The following is a 26,725-nucleotide window of genomic DNA, read 5'->3' on the forward strand; positions in this document are numbered from 1 at the left end:
GGAGGGGAGAGGGGAGAAGAGGGGAGAGGAGAGTGGAAAGGAGAGGAGAGGGGAGGAGGGGAGAGGGGAGAAGAGGGGAGAGGAGAGTGGAAAGGAGAGGAGAGGGGAGGAGGGGAGAGGGGAGAAGAGGGGAGAGGAGAGTGGAAAGGAGAGGAGAGGGGAGGAGAGGAGAGGGGAGAAGAGGGGAGGAGAGGAGAGGAGAGGAGAGGAGAGGAGAGATCTTTCCCCTGAACTTCTAAGGTAGTTGAAGGTACCTCTTCTCTTTGCTTCTATAGTATATTATACTATATGGATCTGTTTATATTGTTTTATTTTCCTCATTAGACTGAGCAAAAGCAGGAAACCTCTATTTCCCAGATCCTTAGAGAGCATGTGATAAACATTTATAGCCCTCAAATGGGTGAGCATCCTTCATAGTTAAGGGCAAGGAAGGAAGTCATAAAACTGATCGGTACATTATCAGAAGTCAATACTTTGTCACGATATACTTAAAAGAAACATGAAAACTTACAATAACTGCTTTACCAAAGTTGGAAGCTCTGCTTGGTACAGTACTATAAATTCCTCAAGAAAAAAGGCAGAAAGAACTATAAGCACTCTCACCACCAAGTGCTCTCAAATGAAATCAGTTTGAAGCAGTTTTCATTAAGATGGATTGAATGTGGCATCGTGAGAAACACTTTATCAAATGTAGTGTTTTACTTAGTGATTAACTATATACCAGTTGATGAAGCTCCCCAAATCCTTTGTAATCCCACCACTCCAATAAACATTTAATGAGTATATAAGTTCAAAAAGCCTAGCAGAGGATTTAAACCTTCAATCTTGTTTTTATTTACTCTTGGAACTCAATTTCTCACTTCAAGTGAAGAATGCTGGTGCTTGAGGCTCATCTGTTGCCCTGGTAAAATTAATGTGCCTCCCACAGTTTAAATTAAACATGTGATATTTAAGATGAAGAAAATTTAGTAAGAGTGCCACAGTATCCGTCACATTTGTCTTAAAATGTTTGAACATCAGCAAACTGTTTTCTGAAAAATGATTCATTCAAAAGCTTTAAAAAATAATCTTGAGCAAGATCTGTTTTAACTCTCAAGTGTGAAATATGAAAAGGAGAGATGAAGTTTGATCATTAAATCCTGCAGTACAGCAGTTAGCAATGAAAACTCAAGTGTGGTGGGATAGTGTAAACCATATTTACCTGTCTTGGAATATGTGAGGTCTTATTTGGTTCCTACTACTTACTATTAGTGTGTTGTAAGCAAGTCATGTAGCTTTTCTGGGCTTTCTCATCTCTAAAATGGGAATATAAGGAATATATATCCCTATTTCACTGTTTGGTTGTGGGGTTCAAATGAGATATGTATAGGAACATGTTTTGTAAACCACAGAGCATCACAGAATTCTGAAGTAACATTACAATTACCATACTTACACAATTAAAAGATGCATACCATCTGCTTAATGACCTTAATAAATGAACCTGCTTAGATTTAATTTTGAATAATTTATCTGTCATGGAGTTAAACTTTACTTAAGTTTATAGAAATGTAATAAACTGTACATAAACTGTTGATCTGTAACTTGGAAAAGAGAAATGAGGAAAGAAAAAAGCCCTGGACAAAGGAATAAAGATAAAGACATTTTTATCAGTCCAGAGAGGTCAGTGGATTTTGGTTATGAATCTAATATGAAGCAAAATATTTAATTACATGAACCAATAATTTTTCATCTGCTAAAACACCTAGACACTAAGAAAAGCAAACAATCAATTGTTTCATTAGAAATATCCAGGAGTTAATAAACAAGAGCTTATATTCCTCAGGGGATTATCAGTCTGAATAAATCCAAATGCCAATTACAATGTACAAGACACTTAGTAAAAGTTCTGTTGTCTATGATATACTGTACTTTTAAGTGTTAAGTTGTCTATGACATACTGTATTTTTAAGTGTAAGTTATCTGCATTAAACCTAAAATGTGTGAGGTATACACAGTATATCTTACAGAAGCTTTGGAAATGGGTTTTTAAAAATATCTATCCCTATTTTGGGAGCTACAGTTTAAGTTACAAAAGGCTGTGACATTTTCTGGTTACTTCGACTGCTGGAAAGCAGAGAAAGATATATCCCAAATGCACTATTATCAAAGAATAAGTTGAAAAATACATTATTTTAAAACTATAATTAGATATTCTTTCAAACATATTTATGTCTAATAAGTGATTGTTTAACTATAACAACATGGCCATACAATGAAAGACTCCATAACCACTAAAAATCCTGTTAAAATAAAATATTCAGCATTATTTTAAAAAGCATTCTTTTACAAAGCATTTCACCTGAATCTAACAAAGCTTTTAGACCTAATATCCATTTTTCAGGAAATCAGAAAAATAATATCACAAGGAAACAATCACACAAATCCAGAATCTGGAACAATCTACAAGTCATCTGGTCTGATTTCTTCACAAAGCAAATACCAGGGGAAAAATGGGGAGAGATGGTGCTTGCTTAAAAGGTATTTAAGATATCTAATACTCAAATATAACCTGTGATCCTTGAGTGGATTGTGGTTCCAAAAAGCAGCTAAAAAGAAATTCTGGGGATGACTGGTGAAGTTTGTACATGCACTGGATATTAGATAATATTAGGGAATTATTGTTAATTTTGTTATATGTGAAAATGGTATTGTGATTATGTAGGAGAATATCATTATTTTTGGAAAATGCATGCTGAAGTTTTTAGGGGTAAAGTATGACATCTATAATTTAGTCTGAAATGGCTAAGCAAAAATTAATGACTATACAGGATACCCTAAATGTTTCTGTGCAGTTTAAGTTTCAATAATTTCAAATGCTTATCTGCTATAAACTATTAAAAAATTATTTGAAGTTTTAATTATTTATATTTATTTTATACTTGTTTTTGTGAATTTTGAATAAATTTTTAATTTATTTTCTGTTCCAGTCAACATTTGTCATTTTTAATCAGAGAGGAACTGAAACAAAAATTTATCATAAAAATATATTCATCAAAATCCCAAATCCAAATATGTATAAAAATATAAATAAATTTCAAATGCTGCTCTTTTGTCAATCTGTAGCAGTTAATCCTTTTAAGTCCTTATACCTTAAAACTCCATTAAGACTTTGAGATGTATATGGAAGATACAAATATAGCAAAATTTTCCTAATTATTAAATGTAGGTATAGGGGATTTGGCTATTTATTGTACTATTCTACTTTTTCTGTATTAAAATTTAAACTTTTTTATAATAAAAAATTAAAATACTATAAAAGAAGTTATAATTTAAAAAGTGATCATATAATATTAAAAGGTAAAAAAAGCTGTTATTACAGGATTATAACATGACTAAATTTTATACTAAAAATCCATATATATATACATCTAAACTATACAATAATAAATATGCAAAGAGCATAATAAAGTTAACAGTTAATCTGTGTTAGAATACTTTCTCTTTGCTTTTCAGTATTTTCTTTTTTCCTTCAGAGAAAGAATATCACCTATTACCCAGGCTGGAGTGCAGTGGTATGATCTTGCCTCACTCCTACCTCCACCTCCTGGGCTCAAGCAATCCTGCCTCAGCCCCCCAAATAGCTGGGACTAGAGGCATGTGCCACCATGCCTGGCTAATTTTTGTATGATTTTTTTGTAAAGATGGGGTTTCACCAGGTTTCCCAGGCTGATCTTGAACTCCTGAGCTCAAGAGATCCACTCGCAGTGGCTTCCAAAATTGCTGGATTACAGGCATGAGCCATCACATCCAGCTCAGTATTTGCCATAAACCTATAGTTATGAACACCATAAACATATTACCATAAACATGCATTTCTTTAAAAATAGCCATTTTTATAATGATTTAACAGTTGAAACATAATTGCTTAAAACAGCTTTTAAAAGAGCTATTCTGCTATTCTTAAGGTAAAGAATAGTTTCTTACTCTAAATTCATTAGACTGTCAATTATAGCTCTAATTTGATTAATCATCTTGGAATTTGATTTTTAAAATTTATTTTTAAATGAATTTTTCTTTGTATCAGAATTTAACATAATCTAGAAAATAGAAATCTCAGAGGCATCCTTGCACTCTGTTCTCAAACTTCTTGCCCTCTTTAATTCCAATAGCTTTCCCCTTTACTCCATGTACACGCTATTCCTTCCTTCTTCCCTTTCTTTATTCCTTCATTTATTAAACATTTACTGAATTTTTACTAAGTACAGGGACATAAAGGATAGTTCCTGTCAAAAGAAAATCAAAACTCCTGGGAAGACATATGTAGACTGGATAATTATAAACACTGTGCTAAGTGTAACAATAAGAGATAAGCTGAGGGTTTTTCACTGGGAAGTGCTAAAGGGGTAGGTGCTGCCAATGTGAGAGAAGGGGAGGAGCTGGAAAAGGTAAGTTTCGGAGGAAGAGGAGTCGTCATCCAGGTAAAGAGCAGGATGAAAGGCATTTCTAGCAGTGGGGAAGCATGAAGAAAGAGTAAGATTATGGGGAAATACAAATGGCACACTACTGCCAGATTTATTAAGTGTGAGGCAGGGAATAGGAAGAGCTGAAGTGACATAGATAGGCAGGAGCCAGATTACTGATGTCTTGACTGTTGTGACAACATACAAATAGTGATTAGAGTCTTCTTCCTCAAAATTTATCTTCTAAATTCTTGTCATGGGCTTCTTGTTACAGACTTCAAGATCACAAAGTTCATTTCTACGTTTGAAACCTTTTTTTTTTGGTGGCGGAGGGGGGGGGGGGCCCAAAGTGACATTTGGGGGAAAATACTGCTGTTGTTAGATATATATCACTATATAGAATAATCATTTTGGGAAAAGACTAAAGAACAAATCTATCAAGAACTAGTCATTTGCATAACTGAAAATAATACAAACACGTAGCCTGGTCCCTTTTAAGCATGTCCACCTTTTTTCCCATTTTAAAAAAACCTTATTTCAGTGCTTCACAAGACCTTCTGCAAGAGTCAGCAGTACCCCTATCACATTAATGTCCCTTGTGAAATAGGCATCTTGGTGAAAACTAGGTTAGTAGATGAACCAGAAACAAATGAAGTCTCCAATTTCAAAATGAAAACAGAAAATGGTGCTTGCTCCAGCAGCACATATACTAAAATGGGACTTATACAGAGAAGATTAGCATGGCCCATGCACAATGATGACATACAAATTTGTGAAGAGTTCCACGTTTTTGGAAAAAAACAAAAACAGAAAACATTTAAGCATTGCCTCAGCCCTAGTGGCAAACCTGTGGGATGCACTTTTTAATCAGAAAAGGTTACATCTACTTACATCTCGGGCTTTCACATAGAAGGCCTCTTGAAAAGCAGCTTCTAATGAGCCAATAAAAAATACAGGATGGCAATCACCATATCTATAGGAAAAATTGACTCTATTAATTAAAATACATTTCAAATTCACTTCAAATTTCACAAGTCTAATCAACGACTTTTAAGTAAATGCTGGGGCTAATGTCTAGTGCATACTAAACATAAAAACATTTCTTTAAGAGCTTGGAAATGAGCTTCATTCGTTTTTAGAATTCTTCTTGGCCTATACTGATATACTCAATGCTGGAATTTTAAGTACACTTAGCAAATGAATTTAATAAGTGCTATAAAACCATGCCATTTATAAGAAGAAATTCTTGGTTACTCACTTTCATCTGATTTTCCTAGTTACAGTAACTTTATTTTCCCACTTCAGTTCATTTATTCCAGAATTCCAATAGAGGGAAAAAACTGTTTCTTTTAAAAGTTTCCATATTATATTTCAACAGAAAATATCACTAAAACAATATCATTTACACCAAATTGAGGATTAAACATCAATTCTCTTTATATTTGAACACCTCAGCAGACTCTCAAATGCATATAAAACATTTTATATTTGACACTTAAGGAAGAAATGTAAAACGATTCCAAAAGAAAAAAATCAAAAGAAAAAATTCACTTGGATTTAAAATGTTTAAAGTATTTTTAAATTTAATATTATGTTAAAGGACTTTCCATTTGACTGTCCTAAGATATACTAAAAATCAGTATCCTATATCCTAGTCCTTTGGGAATATAATAAAAATATTAAATTAGCATCCATTTATTGAACGTCCATAAAGATACAGAAATAAGTTGAATCCATCTCTGAAGTGGTATAAACGGTTTACTAGTTATTTATGTGTTTCACCATTAGGACTACATAAATTAACAAGTATATCCTTCGAATACTTTACGGAGAAATTTTAAACAATCTATAATTAAAATTGCCCAAGAAAAACCACAGTAGCATAAAACAGCATCAATTTTATATAGTTAATATCCTAACCCTACCTTGAAGAAAACTCTGCTGTAAATTGTAATAAGGCATCTCCTTCATTTTCTGCGTTTTCTGGCACTAAAAAACAAACAAAAGAAAAAACAAAAACAAAAAAAACAAAACAAATAGACACAAAAAACAAACCACATAACATCTAATCCCACATATAAGAAATATATTTAATCAATAAAGAGGAAATAAAATTAAATTTTAGCTTCTGTGATATATCTGAGGGGACGGTTTAACTCAACATATATTAGATCTCATCAAACCAGAATCAAAAAGAACCTTAAAATATTCCAAGCTCATAAATTTTGAAAAACCAACTGACACAATCCTGCTAAGCATTTAAAATATGTGCCCAGTTGTCATTTAGGATTTCAATGTTTTCTTGAAATAGACACCTTGTGACTACATTATATTAAATGAGTCTGATATTAAAGACTTCATTAATTGGGAAAATAACCAATTTTATGTAAACATCACATCTATTTCTGCCCACAGGAGTTCTCTAATTTCACAAAGTAAATAGGTCATTATTATTTTAGTGGTCATTTTGCACGTAGCATGTCTTGTTATTCTAGAGTACGCATCTTGTAAGTGGAAGTGAAACAGATGGCACATTTAGTTTACTTTTTTCCCTCCAAAGATGGGTACTGTTGAATAGAAGAGTAATATTACTACTCTTGAAACTGGTATCTCTAATAAGATGTGGGGAAACAAGTATCAGCCACAGAAAGTACACCTGTTTGTTAATCAGCCTCTAGGTTTAAAGAGAGACAGTCATAATTAATTATACATGTAAAACAAAAGTTACACTACCTTGCGTTTTTAATGAATTTTCCTAATGCACTAAGAATTTTTAAGTTTAATAAAATCAAAATTCAAAAGGCTCTGGTTTTAATGAAGAATGCTTACTCTCTATTATTTTATCTCCCCTTACTCTCTTTTATCTTATCTTTCCTGGAGGTCAGTAAGAGATGTTTAAGTTTAATGTTCTTCATAAGTTTGTGTACTAGAAGAAAGAATTCTATTGCTGGACCCAAAGAGCTAATAATACTCACTCATTGGAGATTTTCTCAAGGCAGATGACGCCATGCCAAATACTTCTCCATCATCCACCCCAAATTCTGTAGCATCTTCAAAGTCATCTCCATCGCTATCACTAACCATATGAACATCGGTGCTTTGCTATTTAAGGAAAGTCCTGATTAGTTTCATATTGATTTTTGCATATCAAATTCTAAGAATAAGTTATATAGTAACAACAAGACATAAGCATTATAAAATTTTTATCAAATAAACTCATTTGCTAGAGTAAAGCTTACTATTTTTTCCTTGTAAGGCTCACATACTTTCTAAACTTTCTCTGATACCTGTAGACCGAAGGCTGGAGACTGAGGGAAAATGAAGAATGCTTACAAACTAAATAAAGACAGGGATTTTTGTCTGTTTCTTCCCCAGCATACAGTACACAATTAAGTGCAAAACAAATGAGAAAATGGGTACAACTGGAGAAGTCAGAGACAAAGTAAGTTATGAGTCTCTCAAAAAGTTCACACAAATTTGTATTTGGTAGGTAGAAGCAATGGTGGCATTTTCAAACTTTCCACTTCCTTACTGCAGTGGTTCTCAGGTTTCTCTTCGTGAAATATGGTACACTATCCTCACATTGTTATGGATAACATGAAATACACTATATATGAAAGCTCTTTGTAAACTGAAGATGAGATGTAATAACAATGTTTTACCTACGAGTTGTAATAATAATGTTTTAATTCAGTAAAAATTATTGAGAATTTACTACCTGCTGAGCACTGATGAATATGCTCTGTTTATTTTGTTTTTAGCAACATCAATTGAAAAGGTATTAAAAACATCTGCTTCAAAGAACTAGGCTGTTATTCTCTAGGTTAGAATGTGATTCTGAAATACTGAGATGTAAAACTTTTGGACTGGGCTGTAAGTACTGCTGAATATTCATGCCTTGGGTAAGAAGAGGGTCCAAGCAAGATATCTGGCTACATGCTTATCTGTCCTATGTTCAATAAATGAAGTCTATAAATACTACTTAGTAAATAAAATTTCTATCTTTTAAAATGTGGCACTATGTACTTAAGTTATAAAATGGGGAAAGTAATTGATACTTGTCTATGCAGAATAACCTAATATAACATAAATATTTTGCCAGAAGAGCATTAATAGAAATAAAATCTAAGACTCATAATCAGCCTGGGCAACACTGCCAGACCTCATCTCTACAAAAAAAAAAAAAAAAAAAGGAGAAAAGTCGGGCATGATGGTGTGCACCTGTGGTCCTAGTTACTTGGGCGGCTGAGGCAGGAGGATCACTTGAGCCCACGAGGTCAAGGCTGCAGTGAGCCTTGTTTGCATCACTGCACTCTAGCCTGAGTGACAGAATGAGACCCTGCCTCAAAAAAAAAAAAAAAAAAAAAAAAAAAGGACTCATAAAAATTTAGCTAGAGGGAATGTCCGAGGTCAGACAGTTGTTGAATCATAGATTTTAAAGCTGGAAGGATCTTAAAAGTCTGTTATCGGCGGTTTTCTAACTTATTTTCACAGGGTTACCTCCCTCCCCTAGGCCCAAACAGGATATTACAATACATAAAAGTAGGACTACTCTGGTTGATACAGGGAGAGGTCAGTGGGGAGCTTAATGCTCTTGGAGTTGGCCTTTTCCTCCTTATATCTGTTGACATCTGGGGTATTGCCAAAGGATCTCAGACCCTATGAAACACTTTTTAAAACTGCTAATCTAGTGATTCTAAGAGTTCCGAATGACGAAGTCAAGATATTTCTCATTTGGCTTAGTGTCAAATGTCAGCATTTCCTCCTTGGCATACCCAAGCATTAATGCAGAGAGTCATAATTATATTTTCCCTCTCAACTTTAAGACAATCTTTCTAATGCTTTGAATAGACAAGATAATGAAGATACATTTGTTGGATGAATAAATAAATGGTCCTTCCCTTAAGCATTTACCTGCTATCTTTACTCTACTTCTCACAGAAACATTGGTTCTCCTCCCTTAATAGTTTGTTCATAGATCTAAGATCTCCTCCTGGTTTAAGCTAGTCAACAGCTTAAAAATCCACAATGCCGTCTCATTTTAGAGCAGTGAAGGAGCCTCCTCCACAAAACAACACATTTACTAGGACAACAGTGCTTGAGTTCCCTCTGTGTTTCAGGCAGTCAAATATCTGGAGCATGAAGTTCCCTTTAAATTTGAGGCTTAGTCTTAAACAGGTAAAGGCTCAAGATTTACAAGATATACCACATGTTCTTTTACAGTGCCTAGTCAGGTTCACAGGCAACTGAAAAGAAACAAAGGACCAGTATGACAAATCTTCTTACATCCTCTATCCGGTAAGCTATCATCTCAGTCTTTTCTTAATCTTGCCTAGTACTCACCCCTTCCTTTGAGGCATCAGGTTAAGAACAAGGGGTGGGAGACACAGGGTAGAAAAAAGGGAGTATTCTACATATACATCTTTCTATACTTACCCCTTTTACTTTACTGTCCCACATCTATCCTCTTTCTCTAAATCCCATTCAATAAATTAGCTCCTTCTATAACAACAGGACCTTACTTCATACTAAGATAGTGATTTTAATATTCTCCATGTGTCTCCATTATTCATTTTCCCTTCACAAAGTATAGAATACCCAAACCTCTTAAAATCCCAGAAAACAAAATCCTGTAACTACAACATCTTCAAAGGGAGGTATCCAAAAAGCCAATTTTGTTGAAAAAAGTATATTTCAAATATGAATTATTGAAATATTTCCAAGAATGAACTATTTAATTATGTATAAGGAACTCCCAGTCTCTTCATATTTTCTTAGCCATCTAACAGGTTATAAAGAGCTTTTTCTAAAAAATAAGATAAACAAACTTTTTTTTCATTAATGTTTGCTGATGAGAATAGATAATCTCTTGGTATCTGTCATGGCTTCCCTAAAATTCTTTAAATCCAGAAAAGGTATTTATTCATAATTTTAAAAACAGCTAAAAAATTAGTGATTATATTTTGGGCTGTTTATTGCATTCATTTATTACCTTTAACATTTAACAAACATTTACAAATCACTGTTAAGTGCTACATCGTTTGGGCCTGTGTGAAAGATACAGTATATCCTCTCCCAAGGAGCATCATATATTATAAACAGAGTGATTAGTGCTATGACATGTAGATTAAGAAGAGAGGACCTAAATCATAGGCAGCAGGAATCAGGAAAAACTTCCTGCAGGAGATGATAACTAAACCGATTAAGGCAAAAATTTAGAACTCATAACTGGCATTAAAGCAAGCTTATAATTGAAATACATGTTCCTTTCAGCAACATTCACCAACTACCTATTACGTCAAGGCACTATGTTAAAAACTAGTACAGCCAGGAGTGGTGGCTTATGCCTGTAATCCCAGCACTTTCAGAGCCGAGGCAGGTAAATCACTTAAGGTCAGGAGTTCGAGACCAGCCTGGCCAACGTGGTGCCCTATCTCTACTAAAAACACAAAAATTAGCCTGGTGCGGTGGCAGACGCCTGTAATCCCAGTTACTTGGGGGGCTGAGGCAGGAGAATCGCTTGAACATGGGAGGCGGAAGTTTCAGTACGTGCCACTACATCCAGCTAATTTTTATATATTTTGTATAGACAGGGTCTCACTACTTGCCCAGGCTGAATGTGAACTTATTTTAAACTATTTTTCAGGCAATTCATGTATCTCTAATTCTTTGAGGTCAGTTACTAGAGTTTACTGTGTTCTTTTGGTGGTATCATCTTTCTCAAATTCCTTATGATCCTTGTATTCTTGCAAAGGTATGCGTGCGTTTGATGAAAAAGTTACCTCTTCCAGACTTTATGGGCTGCCATCAGTAAGGACAGACCTTCACCTGTGGGTGTGTAGAGAGGGTAGGGAAGGAGAGAGGCACTCTGGGGCATGCTGTGGCACTGGGTCTAAGGGCACAAGACACCAAGTGTGGTGTGTGTGGTGACTTGAGGTCTAGGGGGGACACTGAGTCTTGTCAGCTCAGACAGTTAAGAGTCTGTGACATTGGCACCTGTGTGATCCTTGATGGCAAAAGTTGTGGGAGGTCTGCAGAGGCTGCAAGGGCTACTGGAGTCCTCTGCTGTGCCTCTGTGTCCAGCAACAAAGGGCCATGGCTAGCAACAATGAAGGCCAGAGCCAGTGAAATGCACATCCTCTGATGTAGAGGCTGGCTGCAGACATGCCTCTGGCAGCATATCCAGATGTAGGCTTATGCACTGGGGTCAGTGCTGGAGACAGAAACAGGAGATGGGGAAGACTGTAAGAGCACACGTGGGATGGTCAGGGCTGGAAGCTTGCTTATGCTAAATTGCAGGGGCCAGCTAGGGTTCGGTGACAGGAATTAGACTATCTGTGTATATGTGGGCAGCTGCAGGGCCATCTGTGATTGCAAGCACAGTGGTTGGGGCAGGAGCCAAGGGCAGGATCAGCTACTTATACACATAAAACTGTGGCAGCCAGGGCTGGCAGCATGCAGTAGCCTAGCTGCTGGGGTAAGCCTCAGGTACATGTAGTGGTGGGTTTGAAGCCTGTGATGAGTGGTCACAGAGCTGTTTTCAGGCACACATGCAGTAGCTGTGCTGTGTCCCCGGGCCAAAGAACCCATGGAGGCAGCAGCTGGGGTGGCTCTGGGACATATGAACTCTGCTGAGGAGGGATTCTAGACCCAAGCAGGAGCAGCTCAGGTGACTTCAGGTAGAGGGGAGGGAGAGGAGTGGTAGGTCACACACCCAGAGACTGTCAAGGCTGCTGGGCTGGGTTCCCAGGCCAGAACAACTACAGCAGTAGCAGTCTTGCAGCTCTGGGTCTTTGCCCATTTTTTAACTGGGTTGTTATATTACTTAGTTTTAGGAGTTCTCTATATTTTATAGACTTTGATCCCATATCAGATGTATGATTTGCAAATACTTTCTCCTATTCTATGGGTTGCCTTTTTAACTCCATTGCTAGTATTTTTTGATGCACAAAACTTTTTAATTTTCACAAAGTCCAATTTCTCTATTTTTTCTTTTGTTACCTGTGCCATTAGTGTCATACCCAAGACATCATTGCCAAATCCAATGTCACAAAACTTTTGCCCTATGTTTTCTTTTAACAGTTGTATTGTTTTAGATCTTACAGTTAAGTCTTTCATATATTTTGAGTTTATTTTTGCATATGATATTAGGTAAGGGTTCAACTTCATTCTTTTGCATGTGGATATCCAGTTTTCCCAGTACCATTTGTTGAAAAAAACTACCCTTTCTCCACTGAATGGGATTAGTGCCCTTGTCAAAAACCATTTTATCATAACATGCTGGTGTGCTGAGGCTCTCTATTATATTCCATTGGTCTATATGTTAGTCTTTATACTAGCACTGCACTGTTTAGATTACTATATCTTTTTAACTAAACACTGAAATCAGGAAGAGTGAGTCCTCCAGCTTTGTTCTTTTTCAGGATTGTTTTCGGCTATTCAAGGTCCCTTGAAATTCCATATGAATTTTGGGATAAGTTTTTCTATTTCTGCAAAAAACCATCATTGGAATTTTGATAGGGATTTCTGTAGACTGCTTTGGGCACTATGGACATTTGAAGAATATTAAGCCTTCCAACCCATATACATGAAATGTGTTTCCATTTATTTATATCTTCTTTAATTTTTCAGCAATGTTTGGTAGCTTTCATAGTACAAGTATTCCACTTCTTTTATTAGTTAATTCCTAAGTATTATTCTGTTTGATGCTGTCATTGGACTTGTTTTTGTAATTTTCTGTTCAACTTGTTGACTGTTGGTTTATAGAAAGGCAAGTGATTTTTGTGTGTTGACTTTGTATCCTGGTATTTTGCTGAATTCATTTTTTAGTTCCAATAGTTTTTTTAAAAATGTAATCTTTGGAGTTGTCTACATATAAAATCATATCATCTGTGAAGAGAGATTATTTTAATTCTTCCTTTTATTTCTTTTTATTTTTCTTGCCTAATTGCCCTGGCCAGAACTTCCAGTACTATGTCAAATAGAAGTGGTGAAAGGGGTCAATCTTGGCGGGGTGCGGTGGCTCATGCCTGTAATCCCAGCACTTTGGGAGGCCGAGGCGGGTGGATCACCTGAGGTCAGGAGTTCGAGACCAGCCTGACCAATATGGACAATTTCAGTCTGTACTGAAATTACAAAAATTAGCCGGGTGTGATGGTGTACTCCTGTAGTTCCAGCTACTTGGGAGGCTGAGGCAGGAGAATCATTCGAACCCAGGAGGCGGAGGTTGCAGTGAGCTGAGATTGCACCACTGCACTCCAGCCTGGGCAACAGAGTGAGACTCCATCTCCGGAAAAAAAAAAAAAAAAAAGTCTTTTACTGCTTTCTACAGTTCAAGTTCTCAATGTGTCATATAAGACTTACTCACTTTCACCTCATCTCTTATCTTCCTTCCCCCCCACTTTCTTCTGCACTAACAGTAACCCTACCTACACATATCTTCTCATTTGCTACGTCAAATCGTGCCTTTTTCTCTGAATGGAATGAATGGAATATGATTCCTTTGATTCTTTATTTGGCTGTGACTCATTCTTTATAATCCAATTTGGATGTCACCTCCTCTAGTCTTTTTTTCTTTTATTTTCTTTATTTAAAAATAAATCCATTTACAAATAACTACTCTGTGTCTGTTACATGCCAGGCACTAGGCTAGGTGTTAGAGCTACAGAGGGGAGAAAGGCAAACAAGGTTCTTGCCTGCAAACATTCTTGAAAGTTACAACTCACCCCCATTATCTATACTTCTCTAGCATCTCATGCTTGCCTCAATTTTCTCATTAATCATATAATACAAAATTATCAATTTATATTCATCTGACTAGTACATAGTGAGCATTCAATAAATGTTTCTTTAACCATAGTTATAAACTAATGCTTTTAACATTACATTACAACTTTTTTTGTTGTTAAGTTTTTGGACTGCCTCTCCTTCTCCATTGTCAACTGAGAACTGAACAATTCCCAAGGAGGCAGGGTCAACAAGGCCCCCACACTGTTTCACCCAAGCAACTGAGGATAAATTGTTACCTAGCTAGGTATCCAGAAATATGGGAAAATCATTAAACGGGGGCTCAGGAACAAGGGTAGGATGAGAAAAAAAAAATTAAATGATCATAAAGAAACTGTGTCTGTAGGGCCAGAGATATGATGTAAGAATTAAAATTATTCCAGCTAAAGGACATACAACTACAATCCATAAAATCTAAAAGTTGAGTGTAACTGCTGGTCTCAAATATTTCCTTCCTAACTCAAAGTTTAAGAAAGTCAATAGCAAAATGATTATTGTTAGCTGGGTGCGGTGACTCACACCTGTAAACCCAGCACTTTGAGAGGCCAAGGAGGGCAAATCACTTGAGGTAAGGAGCTCAAAACCAGTTTGGCCAACATGGCAAAACCCCACCTCTACTCAAAATACAAAAATTAGCCGGGCATGGTGGCACATGTCTGTAGTCCCAGCTACTTGGGAGGCTGAGGCACGATAATTGCTTGAACCCGTGGGGAGGAAGCTGCAGTGAGCTAAGATTGTGCCACTGCACTTTAGCCTGGGCAACAGAGCAAGACTGTCTCAAAAAAAAAAAAAAAGAAAAGAAAAGAAAGATGATTGTCTTAAAACACACCAAGTCATGTAGGAGAAGAGTAGAATCGGAAAAAAGCAGCAGAATCAATGGGTAGAAGGTACAATTACACGTATTTCAAATTAATATAAGGAAGACAACAGAAAAAGCTGCTCAAAAATGAAACTGGTTATTATAGGAGGGCAGAACTCCTAATAACAAGATATTATTACTCAGTAATAATAAGATATTACCGAGGTTGTGACTGTTTTAGTTTGGCAAAGCCTCCCAATCCCACACTACCATTTTCTCAAAATAACCTAAATAGTGTGCTAGCCTTACAAACACTGCTCTTCACTATATGGAACTGGCTTCTCTCTGCTGATGGGACCACCCAAATAACACATATAATGGTGAGGGTGAGAGAAGGGAAATAAATGAAGTGAAAGTTACCTGTCACCTCTCAGATAGGACACAGAATAATTAAAAATTTTGGTTGGGGCTAGTTAGCCACCTTTTAATGTTAGTGGATTTATCCATTAAAGAGTGGAAGTATGACCTACTCTAGCCATTAAAAACAGACTCAAGCACTTTAAAGAAATATCTCATTAAATTATGTCCAGCAATTTCGGCCAAGCAGTGAAACTCAATATTATCTTTCTTTCACAAGGGCTGGTGAGATAAAGTGCTTTTAAAAAAAAAAAAAAAAAGTTTGGTCTCTTGAAAAGTAATAAACATTTTTGCAGACCAAGTACAGTACGGTATAATATAGCACAGTCATATTATTAGCAGGGGAAAAAGTTTCCTTCTCTGTGGTTTTCTAAAAAATGTTAAAAACCAGAGTGGCAAAGTATAATTTTCACAGGATGATTATAGACTACAACCTCAATTATGTAGCTCCATTTCTCTTTCACATGTTTAAGTGATATAAATACATATTCAAAGGATTGCTGAAGAAGTCCTGTGGTCGCTTCCATAATGGGTGTCCAAAATATACAGGCAGTTTAAATAAAAATGAGCAACCACATTTTGTATAGAATGTAAATGGAAAAATTTTTTTATTGTACTAGCCTAAGCTTTTAAATACTTGAATTGTGCTCCAATTTAAAAAATTCTAGTTTAAGGCCAGGCATGGTGGCTCAAACTTGTAATCCTAGCACTTTGGAGGGCTAAGGAGGGTGGATCATTTGAGGTCAGGAGTTCAAGACCAGCCTCGCCAACATGGTGAAACTCTGTCTCTATTAAAAATACAAAAAAATGAGCCGGGTGTGGTGGCACATGTCTGTAATCCCAGCTACTCCGGAGGCTGAGGCACGAGAATCACTCGAACCCAGGAGGCAGAGGTTGTAGTGAGCCGAGATTGTGCCACTGCACTCCAGCCTGGGTGACAGAGTGAGACCCTGTCTCCAAAAAAAAAAAAAAAAAAAAAATATATATATATATATATATATATATATATATTGTTTAAATAAAGCTCATCTGTGCTATTTAGTTATGGCCTCCATTGTATACACTTTTAAAGTCTTGGTGATGACTTTTCCTAGCGCATAGTAAGAGCTTAATAAATATTTCTTAAATGAGTAAGTTAAAACATCCATGCCCTCTTTCCCATTTCCTTATAACCATGGTCAGAGTTGAGCATGAAAGTGCTGTTTGTAGCCATGGAACAGAATTTAGGTATTTCCTCATAATATTCTTTAGGCTCGGGCTGGGCGCGGTGGCTCATGCCTGTAATCCCAGCACTTTGGGAGGCCGAGGGGGGTGGATCATGAGGTTAGGAGTTCGAGACTAGCCTGGCCAATATAGTGAAACCCCGTCTCTATTAAAAATACAAAAATTAGCCGAGTGTGGTGGCAGGCACCTGTAGTCTCAGCTACTTGGTAGGCTGAGGCAGGAGAATTGCTTGAACCTGGGAGGTGGAGGTTGCGGTGAGCTGAGATCGCGCCATTGCACTCCAACCTGGGCAACAAGAGTGAAACCCCAGTCTCAAAAAAAAAAAAAAAAAAAAAAAAAAAGAATATATATATATATTCTTCGGGCTCACATAGACCGAAATAGGCACAACACACACACAAACATGTTCAATCTCATCTGCCCATTCTCTTTGTTTCTTTAGGACACTTGTGTGCAACACTATCACTGCATTTTTTATATTATGCCATCACTATTATTATATTTTTTTTATTATTTTTTGAGATGGAGTTTCACTCATTGCCCAGGCTGGAATGCAATGGCACAATCTCAGCTCACTACAACCTCCACCTCCTGCGTTCAAATGATTCTTCTGCCTCAGTTTCCTGTGTAGCTGGGATTACAGGCATGCACCACCATGCCTGGCTAATTTTGTATTTTTAGTAGAGATGGAATTTCTCCATGTTGGTCAGGCTGGTCTTGAACTCCTGACTTCAGGTGATCCGCTCACCTTGGCATCTCAAAGTGCTGGGATTACAGGCGTGAGTCACTGCACCCCGCCACTGTTATTTTATTATCTATCACCCTTGACTCTGAGCACTTTGGTATAGGTGCAGTGTTACTCATTTTTGTTCTCTAAAAATATCAAGCACAGCGTCTGTCTCATAGTAAGTGCTCCAACCCAATGAGTTAAAGGACTTCCAGGGTCAATCCTCATGAATCTACTCAACTACACAGTCAACACCAAAAAAACTTTCTTTTTTCTTTTTTGAGATGCATTCTCATGCTCTTGCCCAGGCTGGAGTGCAGTGGCGCCATCTCGGCTCACTGCAACCTCTGCCTCCCGGGTTCAAGCAATTCTCATGCCTCAGCCTCCCAAGTAGCTGGGATTACAGGTGTCCGCCACCACACCTGGCTAATTTTTGTATTTTTAGTAGAGACGGGGTTTCACTGTGTTGGCCAGGCTGGTCTCGAACTCCTGGCCTCACGTGCTCTACCTGCCTCAGCCATCCAAAGTGCTGGGATTACAGGCCTGAGTGACTGTGCCCAGACTAGAAAGTTCTTTGTTAGCCTGATAGTTCTAAGTAAAAATCATTTCAACCAATCCACCTGAATTCTGTCTGTTGAAACATAAAACTAACAGAGAAAGAAGGAGCACATTAGTAATAACCTTGCATGGACAGTTTCTGCCTTCAAGAATTTACCAGGATATAATTAATGCTATATTAACTTTATCTATTCATTGCTCTGGCAGATAAAAAAGAAAGGGAAATGGGCAGGTAGGTGGGGGACAATGAAAAGCTGAAATGAATGAAAAGCTGGCAAACAGGCTTACTTCTTCTGACTGTTCCCGGGTCTGTGCAGGTGAAGATCTTCTTCCCACTGTAAGTCGATGGCAGGGATAAGAGAGCCCTGATTCAGCAAGACACATCTGCAAAAAGTAGAATCCATCATTTGTAAACAAAATATGGCCATGTTTCACAAAAGGATTTTACCTTTCAGGTATTTTCTATTATTGCTGAAGCTAGATTAGAAAGTTAACTCTAGTATCCTGGGTATTCCATTACCAGGAAGGCTTTGAAAATTTGAATTTTTTCCACACATGAGATGTTATGGTAGCCAAGGCTAATTTTCATTAGATGATAGATTGAGGCTCCAGGAAATTGTAATGAGCCCCAAATAAGGCAAAGTATACATACTTGCCCCCAATCCCTCACTGCCTCAATGTGCGTCTGCTACTTTTCTGATTAGCAGAATCATACTTCAGTCTCCTAACTCTGAGGGCAGTAAGGATAGAAATATAAAATTGTAGGTGAGATACAGAATTTAAAATTTCCCTAAGATACATATACCAAAAATATATAAAAATCTAAGTTTAGGTTTTACCCTAAAGGAAGCTGCCTTATATTTGAGTAGTTATAAAAGTTCTCCTATTACAGGGTGCTTCATTTTCAATACTTCATTTTCAATACACTGTTTAAACAGATTAGCCTTAAATAACTTGAGTCAATGATGCTTCAGGTACTCAGAGAGTTTACTTGTCAAAACTGGTTAATAAAGAAGACAATGATTAAGACATTGTCTTATCCTAGAGGTATAATCTCACAATTGCAAGTATTAAAAGTTCTTATAAACCTGCCTTTAAAAGATTCTTTGAAAAATGTCTTGGGAAGATGATGAATATACATATATAGGACAAATGAAACCAAACCAAAACAAAAAAATAAGCAAATGAAAAAATTACAACTGTCCTTAATGACACCTAGATAGGGATAGTACTTGATTATTACTTTCTCCACAGTGTAGGGATAATAAGGTTGAGTTTACGGGTAAAGCAATGAGAAAATGCCTAGCACACAGTAGTGGCTCAACAAACATTACTTTTTACTAGTCTGTGAAGAATACTTGTGGCTTGAAATAAAATGTCCAGTGAGAAGGATGGGCTCTAGAAAACATGACTTTAGCAGAAATACCTTCCTCACCTACACTGTTCCATGAGAGAAGCCCACTGTCATCTTGTATTTTGGGGTCTTTCTGAGTTAGCCTGTTCCTTAATTAACACAAGAATAGTTACCTTATTCAATTCAATTATTTAGTCTTTACAGTGTCAACCAAAGAGAAAAAAACAGTGACCCTAGTGGTGATGATGATGCTTATATACAAAAAATGCCTATAGAATTTGAATAAATATCATGAAATGTGAGGGTAGATACAAAAGCAGTATTTGTAAATTAACATTATATAATATTAACATTATTTTAAGTATATGTGTCCAATTAAATAATTTGATAATTATACTACATCAACACAAAAAGTTTATGCATTTAAATTATCCAAAGAAAACCTTTTTTTCACAAAAATCATAATTATTTTACAGTATTTATATTTTTAAGACCACATCTCAAGGAAAAAGTAGCTGTTGTAGGCAAGAATTTAATTGTTCTTATCAGCTGTTAATGATTGAAATATAAGGACGGTAAATCATTTTTTGACAAGACATGAAGAAAAACGACCAAAATTAAATAAATTTGCCCTGTTAAAAAGTAATCCATGGACAGGCAGGCACTTAACAAATTCTTGTTGATTGCTAAAGGAACTTTTTCTATTTAATAACAGGAGACAGCTAAGTGTAGAATGGACTTTTAAACTCAGAGCGTCCTGAGTTCAAATTCACTTCTACTATTCACTCAAATCAATATTTTACATCTCAAAACTAAGTTTCCTGGCTGGGCGTGGTGACTCATGCCTGTAATTCCAGCACTTTGCAAGGCCAAGTCAGGAGGATAGCTTGAGCTCCTCGGGAGTTCAAGACCAGCTTGGGCAACATAGTGAGATCTTGTCTCTAACAATATAAACAAAAGATTAGCTGGGTACAGGGGTGCACACCTGTAGTCCCTGCTACTTGGGTTGCTGAGGCAGGAGGATCACTTGAGCCCAGGTAGTCAAGGCTGCAGTGAGCCATGATCACACCACTGTACTGCAGCCTGGGTCACAGAGTGAGACCCTGTCTCCAAAAACAGAAAAAACAATTAGCTGAGCATGGTGGCACACACTCATAGTCCAGCTACTAGGGAGGCTGAGATGGGAGGATTGCCTGAGCCTAGGAGATCAAGGCTGCAGGGAGCTGGGATCATGCCACTGCATTCTAGCCTAGGTGACAGAGCAAGAACCTGTCTTTTTAAAAAAAAAAAAAAAAAAAAAAAAGGCTAAGTTTTTTGTTCTATAAAATTAACATGACCTTTCCTAACAGGCTTTCTGTGAGGATGGCTTAAATGAGAATACACTTGCTACATGGTAGATATTCCATCAGTGAGTGAATACTCAAAGTCCACTTGAAGTTTTTTCTTTTCTTCTTACAGACAGTATTTAGTGTTAAGAACATACTGTGCTGGGCACAATGGCTCATGTGCTGGGCATGGTGGCTCACGCCTGTAATCCCAGCACTTTGGAAGGCTGAGGCCAGTGGATTACCTGAAGTCAAGAATTCGAGACCAGGCTGACCAACATGGTGAAACCCCACTTCTACCAAATAAAAAAATAAGCCAGGCGTGGTGGTTCATGCCTGTAATTCCAGCTACTTGGGAGGCTGAGGCAGGAGAATTGCTTGAACCCAGGAGGCAGAGGTTGCAGTGAGCTGAGATTGGGTCACTGCACTCCAACCTGGGCAACAAGAGCGAAATTCCGTCTCAAAAAAAAAAAAAGAACATACTAACTACGTGATTCTCAAAGTACGTACTATAGGCACAGGGTTCTTGAGATTCTTTCAGGAGTTCCATTAGGTCAAAATTATTTCATAATAATACTTAAATGGCATTAGACTTTTTCACTGTGTTTTATTTATTTATTTATTTTCTTGAGAGGGAATTTCGCTCTGTCACCCAGGCTGGAGTGTGGTGGTACGATCTTGGCTCACTGCAACCCCTACCTCCCAGGTTCAAGTGATTCTCCCGCTTCAGCCTCCAAAGCAGCTGGGATTACAGGTGCGTGCCACCATACCTGGCTAATTTTTTGTATCTTTGTAGAGACGCGGTTTTAACACGTTGGCCAGGCTGGTCTTGAACTCCTGACCTCAGGTGATCTGCCCGTCTCAGCCTCCCAAAGTGCTGGGATTACAGGTGTGAGCCACCACGGCTGGCCACACTGTGTTTTTATACTGATATTAAAAAAAGCAATGGTGGGCAAATCTGCTGATACTTCAGCACAAATTAAGGTAGTAGCACCAAACTGTTAAAAATCTCCAGTTCCATGTACTCTCTGTAAAAATGGCAGTTTCATTTAAGAATGTCCCTGTTAGATCAGAAAAATTGTTACTTTTAATTAAATTTTGACTCTTAACACATGTCTGTTAACGTTCTATGTGACAAATGGGAAGTATGTATAAAGCACTTGTAGAGCATACCAAAGTATAATGGATGGCTTGAAGAAAAAGCACTTGTGTTTGAGTTATATGCTGAATTAGCCACTTTTTTTCATGAAACACCATTACTACTTAAACAAATGATGGGCAGACAAACTGTGGTTATTTGGATTTGGTATTTGGGTAAGCATCCCTTATTCAAAATGCTTGGGACCAGAGCTGTTTCAGACTTAGAACTGTTTTGGATTTTGGAATATTTGCATCATACATACCTAACAGTTGAGCACTCCAAATCTAAAAATCCAAATCTGAAATGCTCCAATGAGCATTTCCTTTCAACATGACACTGCTGCTTAAAAAGTTAGATTTCCAGATTACAGGTACTCAACCTGTGATTGAGTATCCCTAATTGCTGAACATTTTCTCCAAAATGAATGAAGTGAGACTACTACTTCAAGAAACAGGTTTGACAGTATTAATTGCCAATGACAAAATTTGAGTTTTCACGTAAAAATTAAGAGTTTTAAAAACTATCAGCCATCATGAGCTTGACAGCTTCTCAATGCTTAAAGCCTTTGTGATGAGCTCAGTAGTTTTATTAATAGATGTGATTTTTTATATCATATAATGTATCAACATTTGGAAAATCTGCATAACTTACAAGACCAATATTCTCCAAATGAACAGTGATTGCATAATGTTATAAAATTATGTATGGATAAAGGTTTAATTCAAAGTGTGAGGCATATCAATGTATCTCACTATGACAAAGTATTAATACAAAAAGTATACTGATAGGGTTTCAGATTCTACAAAGAAAGTAACATTTAGCTCTACCTGAGAAAGCTCCATGCCACACATACACACACACACACACACAAATTAAAATTAAAAAAATAAAACTAACCTTTAGGAAACTACCATTTCTCGAGTTCTAGTTTAGTATCAAAGAATAATAGCTATAATTATTTGAAAAGACTATTAAAATACTCCTCCCTTTTCCAACTACAGATCTTTATGAGGTCAGATTTTCTTCATATCTTCAACCAAACAAAATTCATTATAACAGGTTAAGTGTAGAAGAAGGAAGACACAAAAATCCAGTTGTCCTTTATTAAGACAGACATTAAAGAAATTTGTAAAAGTATAAAAACAATGTCACTTTACTTACTGAATTCTTAGAAAATATAATTACTTTGTGTAAAATTCTATTTATATTAACATGTAATTCACTTGTTATCTTAAATATTATTTTCTTCAATATTAATTTTTAGAATGGTAAATGTCAATGAATATAATCCACATAAACAAAAGCTCTCTGGGGTCTTTGATGATTTCTTTACAAGTGAAAAAGGATCCTGAGACCAAAAAGCTGAGAACTGCTGAACTATGCAATGTGTACATGTGCAACTAATTTTCATGAATAATGACGACTATTATTTGAAACAACTGAAAAGGCAAAAAAGCTCTTTCGTGAAATCTTAGAATCTTTTTGATGTTTCTTCTTTACATAATAAACAAAGGATAAAATATTTTCCTTGTATTATTCTTTATGTTATTCTTCATACGAAAATAAAATACTAGGACAATATGCAAAGGAAAACTCCTGTAAACCACCATGACTGATCACTGGCTATGTCTAACAAGTTGTTAGTAAAACACAGTATTATCATTTTAAGCTTGGTCCTCAGAGCATTTAGGGCCATTCTTAATACTTCTTTCTTTAAAAATATGAATTAGTAGGCTGGGCGTGGTGGCTCACACCTGTAATCCCAGCACTTAGGGAGGCCAAGGCGGGTGGATCACTTGAGGTCAGGAGTTGGAGACCAGCCTGACCAACGTGGTGAAACCCCATCTCTATAAAAATACAAAAATTAGCCGGGCATGGTGGCGGGAGCATGCACTCCCAGGTACTCAGGAGGCTGAGGCAGGAGAACTGTTTGAACCTGGGAGGCAGAGGTTGCAGGGAGCCGAGATTGAGCCACTGCACTCCAGCCTGGGTGAGACTCAGTCTCAATTATATATATACACATATATATTCATATATACACATAGATATTCATATATACACATATTCATATATATACATAGATACTCATATATATATGAATTAGTTCTTCAAATTATTTTTTATTTTATAGCCAAATTTTACCCCTCTCCCAAATACATGCTTGCAGTCTCTCTTTTTTTCTAATTATAAATGACAAAGACTAAGACATTTTAAGAGTACTGGAAGCTATAAAACCTGTTATGGGACCTTGGGTCAGTAACCAAGAGTCTTAACATCTCCTTTTGTAAAATATAGGTAGGACCAACTACATGGCCTCTCAGATCCCTTCTAGCCCTAATGGGCTATGATCTTCATATATCACTAAGGAGATTTGGTTATGTCACCTGCAGACTCCTTGCTCTGCATGTGACACACCCACTAACACAACTGAACAAGATTCAAACTAGAGCTTTACTGTTTGTATCTTTTATTCACTCAGTTTGTAAAATACAATTCTCTTGTGTTTTAAGAAGAACAATTAATATGAGACATTTTTAAAAAACCATATCTCAAGCTTATCATCATCCTAACATGGCACTGATGTAATTTCATCCAGATTTGGGAATGCTACTGGATATTAGCATTGAATACACTGCACTGATGGTCTCCTTAATCTATGTATTTGTACGTCAAGATGTATCCAATTATACACTTAAAAATATATGGCTTATTACAGGTCAATTATATTTCAATAAGGCAGTATTCAGTGTTATTAATACACACATTTATATCCTCATATAAAGTATTACTTTTTTTTTTTTTTTGAGACAGTCTCACTCTGCCACCCATGCTGGAGTGCAGTGGTATGATCTCGGCTCACTATAACCTCCCCCTCCCAGGTTCAAGTGATTCTCCTGCCTCAGCCTCCTGAGTAGCTGGGACTACAGATGCACGCCACCAAGTCCGGCTAATTTTTGTATTTTTGTAGAGGTGGGGTTTCATCATGTTGCCCAGGCTGGTCTTGAACTCCTGACCTCAAGTGATCTGCCCGCCTCGGCTTCCCAAAATGCTCAGATTATAGACAGGAGCCACCTCACCCAGCCTAAAGTATTGCTTTTTGACATATGTATACATACACCCCTGACACCATTCAGTATTTTAAAAAACAGTTGTATAATAACTGCTATTAAGAGCTCAATATGTATTGTTATTACACAAAGTGCTTTATATGCACTATCCCACTTAATTCTCATAATAACTCTGCCAGGTAAGGATTATAATTCCCATTTTAGAGATGAGGTTACTAAACCTCACACAGAATAAGAAGGTTGCCCAAAGTCAAACAGGTACTGAGTGGTGAACCCAAATTAAAATTCAGGCAGTTTATCTCACAACCATTTTAAAAGAATCCAATCAAACAACTATTAAGGCTCTAAGATATCTTGTCTATCTGATAACCAATAATTACTTTCTTTGGCTTAATTAAAACAGCTACTCCTAGAGACCATCAATTAGTCAGAAACTACATAGAAAGTGCTTAACATATGTCTACCATACATGACAACTCTGTAAATTAAAGACTATCATGATTGTACAAATCATAAAACAACCTTAAAGTGGTGGAGTAACTTGTCCGAGATAAATCAGGTACCAGATGGCAAACCAAATTTAACTCCAAAAGCCATGGAGTTTTCTACAACATCCCATTTCCAACGTAAATAAGGCTTTTTATGGTAAGGAGTCCTGAAGATGACTGCTGGAATACCCCTTTTAAATTTTCAGATGCTTACTGTTCAGCTAAACAGGTTACTGAGGTGGTTTTAAACCAAACTGAGTCATGAGGCTAAAATTTCATTTACTGCCAACCAAAGCACAAATCAAAAAAGCTTATTTATTTTTATTCACAATCCGAGATTTCTTCTGCCCTTCCCCCAGCCATTTTTTTGTCACTTATGTGCTAGAAAAGTCACACAGAGCTTTAATTTGTGGCAGGTTGAAGCAAGCTTATTAAGAATGCTAGTTACCAAGTGTACATGCACTTGTCTGGACTAGCCCACTGCCACATTCTTGTAGCAGGGTTAAACAGCAGTTTAGTCACCTCATAAAAAGGCACACTGTTAAAAAGGAAGTGACTAATAATATTCTGGAACCAACAGAATATTAAAAGACATGTGCAGGTCAAGATCAATTATCAACAAAACTCTTGTGTAAATAGCTCAAAAAACTGTGTTCTCTGCTTGGCCTTGCTGTGTTATAGTCCTCAATTGATTTGGCAAGTTGGTAAAGTTTAATGAAATAAACACCAACAGTTACAAGTTCTGAGGCTTTTTGCTATGTACATAAACACAAATGCTACCATGTAAGCAACCGTAGTTGGAAGAAACAACGATGGCTGCTATACATGGCTTCATTTTACACACAAGATATTAGCTTTGGAAGAGTCCTCAGAATTCATCAGTTGCTTGTATCCCAACCAGGAGATCTTGAAGCCTTAGCTGAGTCAAGTGCTGCTGCCATACCTTCCCCTACCCAGCATCTCCCTTGCCCCATTCCAAGCTAGTAATGAGAATTTCCAGAGAGAAGGTATCGGCAGCCTTCTCTTAAACTTCTACCAGTAATCCCATCATCCCCAACAGATTCCAAATGAAAGACAGTTTCTCCTCACAAGGTAAGCGTCTAATCCTCTCACTTAACAGGGAAAGAAATTGAGGTATAGAGAGGTAAAGTGTTTGCTTCAAGTCTCACATCTGCTTAATGATAGCACAAGCATGTTCTCTTTTTGACTCCTAATCTTGGTTTTTCTTTTTCTTCTTCTTTTTTTTTTTTTTGAGACAGAGTCTTGCCATGTTACCCAGACTGGACTGGAGTACAGTGATATACAATCATGGCCGACTGCCACCTCAATCTCCTAGCATCAAGCAATCCTCCCACCTCAACCTCCTGTGTGGCTGAGTCTACAGGTGCATGCCACC

General features: G+C 36.9%; 1 protein-coding gene and 1 non-coding gene across 2 annotated transcripts in view; one reads left to right on the forward strand and one right to left on the reverse strand.

Annotated features, from left to right (window-relative positions):
* FAF1 (Fas associated factor 1) overlaps positions 1-26,725 on the reverse strand; it is a 506,936-nt gene that overhangs the window by 132,098 nt on the left and 348,113 nt on the right. The window contains exons 9-12 of the mRNA XM_025388444.1: positions 18,242-18,337; positions 7,418-7,544; positions 6,368-6,431; positions 5,334-5,415 (exon numbers count right to left, since the gene is read on the reverse strand). Coding sequence (XP_025244229.1) covers positions 5,334-5,415; positions 6,368-6,431; positions 7,418-7,544; positions 18,242-18,337 — 369 coding nt within the window. The remainder of the gene's footprint in view (positions 1-5,333; positions 5,416-6,367; positions 6,432-7,417; positions 7,545-18,241; positions 18,338-26,725) is intronic.
* LOC112615329 lies at positions 5,128-5,234 on the forward strand. Its single transcript, XR_003117323.1, has one exon. It is a non-coding gene; the product is annotated as a U6 spliceosomal RNA (small nuclear RNA).

The sequence above is a fragment of the Theropithecus gelada genome, chromosome 1 (assembly GCF_003255815.1).
Source record: "Theropithecus gelada isolate Dixy chromosome 1, Tgel_1.0, whole genome shotgun sequence".
NCBI lineage: Eukaryota > Metazoa > Chordata > Mammalia > Primates > Cercopithecidae > Theropithecus > Theropithecus gelada.